This window comes from Ctenocephalides felis, unplaced genomic scaffold (genome assembly GCF_003426905.1).
Source record: "Ctenocephalides felis isolate EL2017-DRISC unplaced genomic scaffold, ASM342690v1 CF-g0.4_SCAFFOLD_03570, whole genome shotgun sequence".
Taxonomy (NCBI): domain Eukaryota; kingdom Metazoa; phylum Arthropoda; class Insecta; order Siphonaptera; family Pulicidae; genus Ctenocephalides; species Ctenocephalides felis.
The window spans coordinates 21140550-21156565 of NW_020539724.1; the positions used below are offsets into that span (position 1 = coordinate 21140550).

The window sequence follows — 16016 nt, forward strand, 5'->3', positions numbered from 1 at the left end:
TTACTTCAATCGCGTGTGAACCTTACGCACACTCTTTTTTAGTAATTTATTTTGAAAACTTCGAGATTTTAAAGCGTTTCAGTTGGAAGTTCATCTCCATAGCTATTAATTCAAAACTTACAGAAGAAGAATATAACAGATAATATAAACATTTATATAAATTATAACATCCAGTGTACGTATATAAAAAAATAAATAATTGCATCACTTACTATCCTGATTTGAACCGTAACTGATTTCATTAATATTATTAAACTGAAACATAAACCCAATAAAGCTTATAAAAGCGATTACACCTATAGCATATACAATGGCCCTACAAAAGACTCTCCCATAAAAAATTATGTGCAACCGAAAGGAAACATAAATCGTAATCAAATCCAATGAGATTCCATTATAATTCAATGTAATTCGTTTAACATAAGAGCGCCCGCGTCTCATAGCACAATATGTTTATAGTTTTAAATTGATTTATTATACTTTTATTAACTCGACCGGCTGTGTGAAAGCAGCACACGTGGAGTAATAAAATAAAATAAAATGGAATTTTATAATGTATTGTTTTGGCAATAATTTATATAGTGCGCGGTTATGGTTCCGTTCCGAAGGACGACCCATGAAAGCTCCACCGTTTTAGATCATTTTGATAAAAGGAACATTTTTTACCTTGTTGCAAAATAAGAATTACTTTTTAGCGACAATGGTTAAAGCGAATTAATAAAAAAGTTGATTTAATGAATATGAATAAAATCATATCATATCTTTTAATTATATTTATTATCTGTATATCTTAGTATTTTATATAGGATAAGGCAAGGCAAAATGGTTCATTAATTCAGTTTGTAAAAAGCAAACCTATTATACTATGTACCAGGGCTTCTTAAACTTTTGTCCTTCGCGACCCCATTTTTGATTGCGAGTTTCTTGATGATCCCACAGTTATATAAAAAATAAGTTTTTAGATGATTTGTTCATTTGACAACGATATACATATACATATGAAAATATATAGTTTAAGAATTTGCTGTAGAACACACAACCTGGACGTGATGTTATAAAATGATATAAATATTTTACACTGAAAACTCTTGCGACCCCAGAATTTTCCTACGCGATCCCATTTAGGGTCGCAACCCCTAGTTTAAGAGGCCCTGCTATATTCTACAAATACCACTACCACTATCAAAAAAACAACAATCTTACTATGTTCAGTAATTTTTGAAAAATTTGTCACCTGATCTTTTTAAGAATACCAGAAAAACTGGTCGAATATCTCATTTGAAAGGATTTTAAAAAATAATAGCTTAATTGATCATTGCTATACTTTTTTACAAAGATAACATTGTTTTTTTTTTTCATTCATATTTGAATTACAATATTAATAATTAAAAGACGTTCAGTAATTGATCTGAGACTTAACAAAGCTATAATATTTTTAGAAAACTATACCCATTGAAAAGTTTTCTAATTAATGCAAATGTGTACTGTGTTTGGTGTAAATGGAAATTAACAGATTATTAATAATAGCATAAAGTATAAATGAAAAGAAAAATAAACAAGTACAACTAAAGTATAATATTATAAGTAAAATATTGTTAAATGTCTATCAAGGGTGACATAACATTATGTGTAACATAAATCTGATATTTCGTCAGAAGTATGCATCAGCAGAGTTGGAATAACTATTAATTTATCTTTTTCAAAATTACTTTTTTTACTTAATTTGTTTTTCATTTACTAGTTTTTATTGTGTGCGTTTGCCAGAATATAGGTTTAATTGGCTCTTTATACCCCACCGAAATGTAAGCTTTTATATAGAGTACCTACAAAAAAAAACTGTTGAATCTAACTTAAAAACAGCAATACATCATATAAAACAATTGAATAATGTAAACTTTGAAATTATATTAAAGTCTCGTAAACCAAACAACAGTGTCAAAACTAAAAAAAAACTAACAGCAAAAGACACTACTTTTGTTACAGATTTTCCAAGTATGGTCGTGTATATCTCCTGATAGCGATGTTGCTTGATTTGAGGCGATGGCTAGTTGCACATCTTTTGCACTCTACTTTCAAATATTATTGTTAAAATAATCCTAAATTTACTTGATTTTGAGATATCGGTGGTGGACCTTTTTACCCGCGGACATTTAAGCTCCGCTCTACCCTACTAAATATATTAGAAAATAAACTACTGTGAACTATTCATGAAAAATATTCACTGTGATCTCTTACACCAGACAATATGTCTGCCTCAGATACAGTATGAATATAAATTTTAACAAATATTCTAATATTGATAAAGTAATATAAATTGATTCAAAACTTATGATTTATACTTTGAACGTTACCAAAAATTCTAAATACATAATAGTCTGGAACAGAAAGTCGTTTTTTTATATTTTTTTGAGAGCGATCAGAAAGTGCTATAAGTTGTTATTATGATTAGACTTAACTTATTGTAAGTACATACGTCGGTTTCATAGATGGCAACCCAAACAGTTGGCCTATCTCCATATCTATGATAAAATTTATTATTACAATTTCTGTATTAAAGATGAATTTTTGTTGATGTTGATGCAGCAATGCCTCCAAACTATTTTATTTCCAAGCATATTGCTATATATTCTTAAGTGATAATCGATGTCACTACTGCTTGACACCAGGCTGCCCGAGAAGAGTATCGAATCTGGAACCCCTGATTTAAATCCCATAGCTCTAACCAACAATCCACAAACAATGTCGGTTTAAGGACAAAAAATAATGATTGAAGAGTCTTCATCAAACCCCATAAATGTTACATTTGTCTACTTTTCATAAAAGCACGATACGTTCAGTGTAAGAATTTTATTATATCATGCTTAACGAATGAATTTTTGAAAAAGCTTTGACCGGTTTAGACTTGCACTGAAAAATGTGCATATCTTCTTCTTGGAAGTTTTAACTGCCTCGAACTTTACTAATCATTTGTTCTGAATTTTTGCATAAGCTGTTCCAAGATTCTTTGGGTAAGCAAAATCTTGTGCATTAATTTTTCAAAAAAAAAAAGATAAAGATTATAGATGATGTAAATTTCGAATTGACCAATTCACCATTTACCAATAATATGTACGGAGAGACAGTGAAGATCAGGAGATTTGTAACCAAGTACAAGAAAAGATCCAAATCAACTCGCCAAGAATCTGTTAATAGCAAATACAACAAGACGACTTAAAAGAGAATGCCCTCTAGTCTTGACTAGTTTACGAGAAATTAAAGTTTAATTAATGTAAACTGTTTTTACTTTTATCCTAATCTAAAATCTAAACTATCTGCCGTTGGGTAACATTTTAACATCCTATTACTATATACTGAATTCTGTTAACATTTTAACATCCTATTACTACACTAATGATCATTTAGATTACTAAATACCTTTCTAGGCAAATTGTAATTATATCAAAGAAAAAAATTATTGAACATTAAATAAACTTTCTTGAACAGTTACATGCTAATAATAAAATAGAGAATATGCGTAAATCTTTAAATTTCTATAAAACCCATTTGAATAAAATATCAACATAGAAATGACACCTAACACAGAGTCTAAAAACAAAGGGTCATAAAATTTTTTAATGATGCAATAAATTAGAGAAGTAACCGCAAATATTTATATTTTGACAACCGGCAACACAATGAGTAATTTAGAAAACATTTATTTACAGTAAATGCTCTTTTATTGATTTAAAATTGCTCGTCAGATAATAAAATTTTGAATATGTATAAAATATTTACATAGAGTGAATTACCAGAAAATTTTTCACATTACAATGTAGACATGACGAATCAAATGGCAAAAAAAATTGTTGGTGTTGTGTGTTGCTCTTCAAGTTTTTGAAGTAAAACTTCTTTAGGCGTGACTAGGGTGTAAATCCGTACTAATGCAACGGAAATAGAGTTACGCCCGAACTGTACGTTATTCGCTTTGGATGAAATTATTTCTATACGGGTCGATTGTGATCAGTCGTCGTGTATGTGAATAGTAAACACAAGCAGTCAATGAATGTATGTTAATTTTAATTACATGAAGTTCTTCAAACACAATTACATGATGAGTGAAGTTGCGAAAACAATAATATGTATATTGACTTAAATTCTCGTATTTTTCACGATTATGATAAAATATACGTTTATTAATTATGATAAATTGTATTTAAAGATTTATTTACAGTCTAATAATCATATTTCATATACTCAAGCAGTTCGGGCCATTTGACCCCCTATAGTAGGAATAGGTATACGTAGAGGTATCTTATAGATGAGTGTTAAGACCATGATCTTTCCAATTTCCAATAATATTTTCAATACATAACTCAACAAAATTATCATACATAAATTTTAATATTTGCTCTCATGAAAGACTTAAAAGCGAAAAAACCAACCACAAACAGATCGTTCAACTTGCTGCTGCTATACAGTTTTATTGACAGGCAAGAATTAATTCAATAAGAAAGTAGAATGCATTACTAACAGGAATATCCATACCGCAAATTTAGTATCTCAATGTAAATACACCTCACCCGCCTTACTAATTTTAAATTCCATAAGTGAATTCAAAACCGCAAAGTTCATAGTTTTGAATTTCATAGACATTATGAATCATAAATATTATCTGATACGCTTTTATATCTATCTCATTAAAATTCGCGTATGCGTCGTGTAACATTAGTCAAATGCTCCATCAAACTTTATTATTATTGAGATTATGATATCAGGTTTTAAAACAACACTCGCTTGCAACTTCCACTCAGCGAATTAAAAATAAGAGGTTTTATCGGGTTCTGAAAAATAACATCGAATGAACGTAAATAAAATTAAAACAATCAATAAAATTTCAAAGCTGGTTTTTGAGCTTCGACTTGAACAGTGATCGCCATACTGTTATTTCTCTCGGGAATCAATCATACTTTCCATACTAATTTTCAGAATTTTTCGGATCATTAATGCATACTACAGGATAGAGCGGGGCACAAAGGTTCAGTTTGACTTTGAGCAATCATATTGTGAAAACCAAACCATAATTGGTCACAACAAATATCAAATAAACAACTATCAGGCTATGTACAGTAAAACTTCCAGCTAAATCATCATTGTAGGAACGTGTTTAATTTGCTGTTTTCCAAAAAAAAAAATTCATCTCATCCTTTTTACCCCATCGAACAAAAAATGATACAATGTCTTATTTTTAATTTTGAAGAGATTTTATAAAATAATAGCTACAGGGACACAAATGTGTTCTAGCATTTTGTCAGAAATACCAAAAAAAAAAGATCCATATTCTAACTTGGAAGGACATTTACAAAGTATATGCAAAGTAGTGCATTATTTGAATTAAATTCTTTGCAGTTTCTTAATATCGTTCCTAAAGATTTATGTGCTCTATTACAAATATCAGCTATATGATCTGTGAAAGACAAACCAGAGTCAAATAAATAAAACTCTTAAGTCTGATATTTTTTATATCTATAAATGCACGTGTTATCGATTTTATATTCACAATGTATTGGAACGCGCTTATGTGAAAAACTAAGAAATTTGCACTTTGAGATATTTAAATGTAGTTTGTTATAGACGATTGCAATATTAAGAGATTGCAATAATAAGTAGTCAACAATATAATTTATTTTGAGATATAATTTGCGATCATCTGCAAACAATAAATGTGGACAGCTAATAATTTCAGATATGTTATTAATAAAAATAATAAATAGTTGTGGACCAAGAATGGATCTCTGAGGAACACCTGAGCTGATATTTTCAATATTGCTCATGAATCCGTTTATATAGACAAAATGTTTACGATTATACGTGGATTTTAATATCATTCTCTCACCTCAATACATTTTCTATGTGTTTTTGGTGTACTTTTTGTATATTTAATTTTTCAATAATCCTAACTAATACTAAAAAACAAACAGCTCTTCTAATTTCATGAGATATACATGGAAAGAAAATTCAAAATTGAATTTGTATGCCAATGTTTTAAAAATTACTAAAATTAAAACTTAATAAAAATTAGCAATTAAAAAACTGAACACGATGAAACAATAAAAATAGTTAAAATAAGCTAACAATTATAAAATTAAATAATTGCTTGCAAAAAAGCTTTGATCATTTTTAGAGGTGTACAATGTATATGGTAACTAGTCATGGAGAAGTGGCACTCGTCATGGATAAATTTTATCTAGACGAGTATATTCATCCTGGCCATTGGCTATTTAGATTGTAATTTAATTTAATTGAAAAAGTAAGATATTTAGAATACTTTATAAGGCTACGCTAATATAAAATAAATAGTTATAAGTGTTATTTCACCTTAAAACAACATTTTCGATTCTGACGACAAAAAACTGTGTGCACAGTACAATGAACGCGCTACATTAACTGGTTAACAAAATGTCAGAAAAGACCTTTCATTTGTCAATGCTATAGATTTCCAATAAACGATAATTAATAAATATTTCATAATTGGAGAAATTACATCTGATATGCACACAAAAAAGTATATTTCGGTATTGGCCCATTCCTTTAAAACCCAACCTGGTTCTTGCGTACACTGTTATATAACGTTAAATTCGTATAATTTTTTTTAGTTTTTTTACCCTATGTATTTAGGACCGTGTGGACGATACGCGAGCAAAACTCCTAAATTTTAAGGAAAATTGGAAAATTGCCCAAGGCTTACAAATTATCTCTTAATGCAGAAAAAGATTTAAAAAAATAAAAGAAAAAATTCACGTACTGATGTCGTTTGTAGCATGGAAGGCATATTCTAAAAAGCTCGCCCAATAGAAATTTTGATGAAGAAATTAATTCATTTCATTCATTCATTAATTCAGCAACAAAATTCATTCCTACTAACGAATAAGTCATATTTAAAAGAGATATATACACCCAGGAATTTCAATATTATCAAATTTACATATGGAAAATCGAGCTGCCACAATTGTTTGAATAAAAATTGAAATATAATAGTAATTTCTTAGTTTAGAAATAATTATACAGTGCATAGAGAATGGATAGCCAACATTATCTATTTGTAAAATATTAAATCTCCAGAGTGGTATATCTCCAGTATTAAAACGTTTCTAGAAGCATAGGAAAATTTATACATATATACAAATTTCACCATTAACTTTTATATAAGGACTTGCGGGTCATAAATATGCGTCACGAAACATTAATAATAAAACTACATAATTTACTGGAAGTTCTTTTACAGCAACGAACACGTGAAGTTCATTACTCATTTATCGAATAATGGTTTCTTTGATACATTCGATTTATATTTCGTCGTAATATTCAATATTTTATGAATTTTGATATTAATTGGCGACTGTAGAGACAAGAAGCAATCCAATGCGTATACTGAAACTAAAACCCGTTTTTTAATTAACACCTTGGCTACCTGAGCTTATAAAAATATGAGGCTGAACATATACACTCGAGCCCCTGCCGAGATTTATAATCTAAAGAAAAAAGCAATAAAAGTTATTTCATTGATTATTTAAATTATTGGTTTTGTTTTACAGTGTTTCATTAATTTAATAGCCACATTCGGAGAATAACAATTGAATCCAGTTATAAGCGGAAAGTAAATAATTTCTTGTATTGTTTTTAATATTTCAGTATATATATATATATATATATATATATATATATATATATACATATCGATATCTGCCAATATAAAAAAACATCTGCGGTCGAAATGGTTCAGACAAAATACATTTCAAAACATGACACTTTAAATAGAAATATGATGCGAAAAATATAAATATATATAAATAGATAGAATATGTCATATCATATGTCAATATCTGACATTTAGACGTAGATAAAATATCAACTATTCATATCTAAACACAATTGAGTATATTCGTTCACTAATTTAGTAACACTACAAAGAATTCCACTAGGAAAATGGTCGGAATGAAACCCAAAGTATATTTTTTTATATTTCTGAAATTTTATACTAAGCCTACTAACGCAGGTCAAATTGACCATTTTCAAACTACTTGTAAAACTTATACATTTCTAAATGTTAAAATGCAATTTTCAAACTATATGACAAATCTTACAATGTAGTAATATTTTCTTCACTCTTTGCTTCTAGTTCTAATAAATTTTCTAGTTCTAAATAAATTTTTTATTTTACGATAAATAAAATGTTATTTGGCCTAACTACAACGGTCGGTCAATATGAAAAATGGGAACATGGTGGAAAATTAAGTAATATGGGGAGTTGCTTCAGTCGAAAAGTAGGTGCAGAACTGTAACTGTAGCTGCAAATGTACTAAATAATGTTCTGATTGGCGTGTGAAGTCAATAGTAAATATATAATAATTGGGTTTCCCTATTTGGAAAAAGTTAAAAGAAAAAATTACTATATCCATTTCGAATTTGTTGTAGTTGCATACAAAACTTGATGTAGATATGACATACCAAAAAGCAAAGAAATGCAACAGGAGGTCAAAAAGTTCTTGATGGCCACTTAAAGATTTGTCAACATTTAGGGCCTAGCTGGATAAATGCGTACACTTTTTATGAAGAAACAACGAGTGAAAACATCTACAGACAGAAATTTTTGTTTCAGCTATGCATATACCAAATCTCAAGAAAATCAAGATTTTACCAAGATTGTTTCACTGTATTGCTCTATATCCTATGGTATTCTATAGAACACAAAATATCGACTAAAAAATAATTTTACACAATTATTCGGATGAAGTTGAATAGAAAGTGGTAGGATATTAATGAGTATTTCTTACAACAGTCTAGAGACACTGCTATTTTTTAATGTTCAATTTAAATGATATTTTTGAAAATTGTTTAACAACCATTGCCTATGAACCAGAATTTTTATCATTTCGTCAATTATAATTTGCACTTTTTGTTAATAAACTAAAAATTATATCTGTATTTCTATGGTTTCAATGGTTTGGCAACTTTCTCAAAAGCAAAAAATCAAATGTCTACGAAGAAATGATTATAGTTATTCGAACCAATATACTATTATTTATTAATAGAATAAATTATAATTTCATATTAATATGAAAAAATGCATTTTAATAAATCCAATAATAAATTAGTCTAAAGATAATTAATGAATTGTTATTGATTTGAAAAATATTTCAAAGTATCATCTATAGCTAGACTCCACTCAATCACATTATTTTTTCAAACTAAAAATAACAAATTAAAGCAGTGGTAGTAATGTAGCAATAGAAATATTCGGGTAAAGTAAAAAATTCTTAAGTAGATTAATGTATGTATTATACGTGTGATGATATTACAGAGTATAACACTGATATATGTTGCATTTTAATAGCAATGTGACGTAGTTCTTTTTTCCAATGTGATGCATTGAATTCATATACTGTTGGAAAGATATCATCAGAATTTGCAATATATATGTAAATAATACTACAAAACCGATCCCACTCGAATTTAGTCCATTTTACCGTCCGCGGGCCGTAACCTGTCCACCTGACTACTGATAGAGATCTCAAATATTCGAACGCATGCTTTGTCTGCGCGCTTACCCATATATATATATATATATATATATATATATATATATATATATATATTAATTGTTTAATATGAACAAAACAGCACTCAGATTTGTTTAACACAACTTTATTTTATGATTACAGACGTTTCGAGACCATGGTGTGTCTCATCTTCAGTGTAATTTCAAAAACAGTTACTTATATACTACACATTCTTTAATACTTTATTTGAATTTCATTTAATTTTTGATATACAAAAAACACCAACTATTCCTTGCAATGCTTGACACAGTACTAAAGAAACATATAACACTTACAGAAATATTCTAAACAAATTTGAAGTACTTTCTAGATGGAGACAGAGAGGGTATCATTATAATGTAAACAAAAGGAGTGCTATCGCATACAAAAATCGATAAAAATGAAAAAACAAATTAATTTATTGAAAAGAATAAGATAAATGAAAAAATTTATAAATTATTAATGATGTTTATATAAGTGTCATGTAAAATATTTGTGTCGGTTCTTAGATTTATGCTATTGTTAGTCCGAACTATTAACATTGATTCTGCCATGCTCCGTTTAAATAAGTCTTTCTCATGGAATAAAATTTGGGGATTGTCAAAATCAAACTTATGGTTGTTGATATTAGCATGATCCACAAGTGTACTTTTAAATTTTTTGTTATCTATTTTTTCACATTGTAATTCATGTTGCCTGAGTCTCTTTTCTAAGTTCTGGCAGGTCTGGCCAATATAAGAGCAATTACAATCCACACAATTTACTTTATAAACTATATCTTTCTTTTTTGTTAATGGGGTTTCATCTTTAATTTTGGAATATAAAAATTTTAATTGTTTTAATGGAGAAAAAGTAATACGAATACTGTGTTTTTTGAAAAGTCTTTTTGATAATTGGTTAAAATTATTGTCAAGATTATTTTCCATCTAGAAAGTACTTCAAATTTGTTTAGAATATTTCTGTAAGTGTTATATGTTTCTTTAGTACTGTGTCAAGCATTGCAAGGAATAGTTGGTGTTTTTTGTATATCAAAAATTAAATGAAATTCAAATAAAGTATTAAAGAATGTGTAGTATATAAGTAACTGTTTTTGAAATTACACTGAAGATGAGACACACCATAGTCTCGAAACGTCTGTAATCATAAAATAAAGTTGTGTTAAACAAATCTGAGTGCTGTTTTGTTCATATTAAACAATTAATATATATATATATATATATATATATATATATATATATATATATATACTTACATGTTCTTCTGCATGTCCTGCGCGAGTATTTTCGTTGAAAACCCGCCCTTTTGGCCCCCTTTGCAGTAATTAATCATTCTGCGACAACATCAGCAAAGGAAAAAAAACAAACAGTCAGACAGACGTTTGAAAATGGAAAAAACGAAACCGAAAAGAAATGTGACGAGTCGAAAAACAGAAAAAAACACATTTATATATTTCGAGGTTCGAGTACCAAAATAAACAGTGGAATGCCTTAACCACATGTGTTAATGAGTTCTACTGTCTGCACTTATTGAGAACCGCCTCATTAAGCACAGTGTCAACACGTTATATATAACCAGGAGGATAGTGGATGCATAGACTGAACTTTCTATGTACATAGTCCGATTATATCGGACGATTTATTTATATATCTATAACAGAAGCAAGAAATTTGCACAAAATCAAACATCAGATCTAAATGTTTTTGTGTGCAGTATTTACTCTTCAAGCTTAAACATCCTTCTAGAGTTCTAATAATATCTAGCCCTATCCTAGTTTCCATCATTATGATAGATTTACATTTATCTATCAAATCAGATAAATTGGCATTCATATTTTGCCTTCACAAGTTCTTTAACAATTTCGATTTTAATAAGACCATTTAATATTACAATACTTCAGAAGTTGGATTCATCCTTCAATACGATCATCACCGGATTTAAAAAATTAAGCAAAATCTAGCCCTATCTAGCCCTATTCTAGTTTCCATCATTATGACAGATTTACATTTATCTATCAAATCAGATAAATTGGCATTCATATTTTGCCTTCATAAGTTCTTTGACAATTTCGATTATATTAAGACCATTTAGTGATACAATACTTCAGAAGTTGTATTCATTCTTCAATACGATCATCACCGCATTTAAAATTTGAAGCAAAATCTAGCCCTATCAAGCCCTATACTAGTTTCCATCATTATGATAGATTTACATTTATCTGTCAAATCAGATAAATTGACATTCATATTTTATCCTTCATAAGTTCTTTGACAATTTCGATTTTATTAAGACCATGTAATGATACAATACTTCAGAAGTTGGATTCATTCTTCATACGATCATCACCGGATTTAAAACATTAAGCAAAATCTAGCCCTATCCTAGTTTCCATCATTATGATAGATTTACATTTATAAATCAAATAAGACAAATTGACATTCATATTTTGCCCTTCATAAGTTCTTTGACAATTTCGATTTTAATAAGACCATTTAATGGTACAATACTTCAAATGTTGGATTCATTCTTCAATACGATCATCACCGCATTTAAAAAATGGAGCAAAATAAACTGTTGATGACAACTACAGTACCTATTCTTGGTCCTCGTGAGAGTAGGAAATGCTGGGAAATTAAACACAAAAAGTCAATTTCGAAACCTTTCTATTGAAATCAAGACAAATCGTCCAAAATCTTAGTAATCGAAAAAAACAATCTTTATTTTGGGTTGGATTATTCCAAGTAATAAAAGACCTGGTAGAATAATAAATGTAGCTAAAAGACTCTGCACTATTATTTCACTAACTATTATTTTTAGAATTTTGTACTAAATTTGAAATCAGGACAAATCGTCCAATATCTTAATAATCAATTATTCCAAGTAAGAAAAGACCTAGTAGAATAATATGCTAAAAGACTGCACTTTTATTTCACTAAATATCTATTGCTTTTAGATTTTGATACTAATTTGTACTAATTTGAAAAAAGGGAACTAAAGGAAACTCTTAATTTGTTTCTTCCAGATCAGATTATTCCAAGTAATAAATGGCCAAGTAGAACAATAAGTGCAGCTAAAAGACTTTTAACTCTATTATTTCACTAACAATTTGTCCTAAATTTGAAAAAAGGAAACTGGCGAGGTATCAGGCAAAAGCTTCGAAGAAAACAATTTTTTTTCTTTCATATTGGATTATTCCAAGTAATAAAGAACATAGTAGAACAATACGCTAATACACTATTATTTTGCACTATTGTTTATTGTCTAATTCCTAAAGGGAAATAGACACAAAATTCAATTTCAAAGCCTTGAAACATTGAAATCAAGACATCTCCTATAAAATCTATTAACTATGATTTTTTTCTTCCAAATTAGATTATTCCAAGTAATAACAACCTAGTAAAAAGAGTTGAAAGACTCTGCATTGTAATACTTCTCTAATTATCTATTGCTAAAAAGAATTAGACACCAAAACTCAATTTCGAAAACTTATAGTTGAAAACATGATGAAACGCCAAAAATCTTGATAGAATTTTATCAAAACTATGAATGTTTTCTTCAAGATTGCATTATTTCAAGTTATGACACCAGTAACTACAACTATTACTTTTAAATTTTTGATATTGATTTATATGTAACTTGAAAACATAAATTTTAGTTTTAAGACCATAACTAACACTCTCTTGTTAAATGAATACGTAGGAAAACTAGCGAGAAATAAATTTTTCGAAATACTAAAAATGGACAATAGACTCAGCTTACATACCCAAATATTGTAAAAAATACTGTTTGCGATTTTTATGCAAAATAATATAATTAAAACGCTCATCAAGAAGTTGCAAATACCAGTACAATAATAATGCATACAAGTTGTTAATTTTTTCAATGTAAATTTTGAAAGATGAGCAAACGTAATCTACGTTATCAATATATTTAATAGTTTATATAGTGGCACAACTTTCGTTTTTGTTTTGGTAAGGATCTATAAAAACATAGAGAATCAGAATTAAAATTTATATAAATACCTCGGTGTTTTTAAATATACATGGGGTAGTGCCGGACACAAAGGTCCAATTTGGCTTTAAACAAATATATTGTGAAAACCAAAGCAATCATATCATAACTATGTCCAGTAAAACTCCCAGCTAATTCATCCCAGTTGTTAAAAAACCTCAACTTTACTTGTTTTTGAGATATCGGTGGTGAAACTATTTACCAGCAGCACTTTAAGGCCCGCTCTACCCTACATATATATGTATGTAAATGCTATAATGTTATAAATTTAAACTATGTATTTTGCCATATGGTCTTGGCAATAAACTGATAGATACATATGTTTTGTTATATTATCTGTCGATATCAGGTTCCGGCTTCATATCAACTGCGATCATGTTGCAAATATCGATAAAATTGTAGATACAATTACATGGTCATCCACAAACAACCATCAGGAAACCAGAAAAAAGAATTTAAAATATTATTATAGAAATAAAATATCTCTTACCTCTACTGCTGGCGCCATGCGTCCGATTTATAAAAAGCAGAATAACTAAACAAAATAATTGTTGCAGTCTCAACGAATGTCTTTTTTCTTTGGTCATCATCTTTCTTGTTTGTCTTCTGAATTGCTCAGTGTATTTATTATTCTCTTATAATTGCGCTAACCCGGTCTGCGGGCAGGAATGTTTGTTTTCTGTATTTCTGCAAATATAATAAAAATATACCGCATGAGAAATTAATATTTATGCACCAAATTAATAATGATATATAAAAAATATTGAGTTATGAAATTACAATGTGGAAATAGAATAGCTGAAATAATAATAAAGTAGGGCGGGGCACAAAGGTCCATCCATTTGACTTTGTAATTATGCTGTCTAAATCTAAATGAACTACTTTGCAACACATAACGCGAATCACCAAGCAACTATTGAACTATGCTCAATAAAATTCCAAATTAATTCCAAATTAATTCCAAATTATAAAAATGTGGTTTCTACAGGTTTTCTAAAAAAAATAATCATAAAACCCTAAATAAAAATAAACCCCATCGGTAAAGAAGGACAGCAAGAGGGCAAACAGATCTAATGTCTTAATTTTAAATTCAGAAATAATAGCTACATTAATCAACCAATACAAAATATAATTTTTTATAAAGATAACACTGTATATAACCTTGATCTGGCATTCCATCAAAAATATTCATCAAGAGAGTTGAAATAAAATTGCTATTTTAACTCTATTTACTTCTTTATTTACTATTTTCTTATTGTTTATGCCCATTTTATAACTGTGCCAGGTTAAAGTATTAGTTGATCCTTTTTAGTCAAGGTAAGCTTTTATAAAGGTTACATTAAAAAAACCGTTGAATCTAACTTAAAACTAGTTGTGTATGGCATCGTGCCTTAAGGCAAATTGCTGGAACTTTTTGTACCTTAACAAAATTTTCGAGGAATATTAAATGTTTTGAAATAGATCATTATAATTTCTATAACATTGTCTAATATTTATAAGCCAATTTACAAAGTTAAAATTATTTATTTAAAGTTTATAAGTGAGCTTTAGAACTTTAGCCAAAATTAAAATTAAAATCTGAATTATTTTCGACATACAAAAAATTTAAAAAAAAACTTGAAATAAAAAAAAATTCGAGAGCAATTATTTTGTCAGAACAAGCAGAAAGTTTTTTGAATCATATAAATCGGATGCTTAATTCTCTCAAAAACTGCTATTTTCTGCACAATTAGTTCGGTATCTCCAAAACGGTTGGACCTGCCTTTGCCAAAAACTAAACACCACTTCTCCCAATCATAACAAATTAGATGCTTTTTAGATCATTCAAATCGGATACTCCGTTCTCTCAAAAACTCGATTTCCATTTTCTGTACTCTTTGCTCCGTATATCCGTAACGGTTGGACCTGCCATCGCCAAAAACTAATCGGCACATATCCCTATCAATAGGAATCGAGTGTTTTTTAAACCATTTAAATCGGTTAATCCGTGCGTCCGAAAACGTAAATGAAAAAATGCGAACACACAAAACACACACACATCAATTTTTTCTGAGGAATTCCAAAATGTTCAGAAACCTTCAAAACAAGGAGAAATGCAAAAATTGTCATTTTCGATTTTCGGCCCATTACTATAACTACCCTACGGGAAGTTAATAACTGGATACTTAAATACTATATTAATGCAGTGGTTTCCAACCTTTTTTGCTCAGCGTCCCTCTGCTCTAATAAAAAAAAATGTTGCGTCCCCTTAATTTCAACAACAATTTAATTTTATAATTACTCTACTGATTTTATCAGAATACAAATTAATATGCAATATTATGTAAAAATATGCATAAAACTAATTAATTTTTATTTATTATTAATATTATTTGAAAAATGTTGGGTTATTTTCAAAAATAATATTCTAGAAACATGAGTAAGCGCCTCCCC

The 16016-nt window shown here is 28.7% G+C and overlaps 1 protein-coding gene across 1 annotated transcript in view; it reads right to left on the minus strand.

The window, feature by feature from the left end:
* LOC113383570 overlaps positions 1-16016 on the minus strand; it is a 62518-nt gene that overhangs the window by 13815 nt on the left and 32687 nt on the right. Inside the window, exon 3 of the mRNA XM_026621826.1 lies at positions 14074-14270. Coding sequence (XP_026477611.1) covers positions 14074-14173 — 100 coding nt within the window. The 5' untranslated portion in view covers positions 14174-14270. The remainder of the gene's footprint in view (positions 1-14073; positions 14271-16016) is intronic.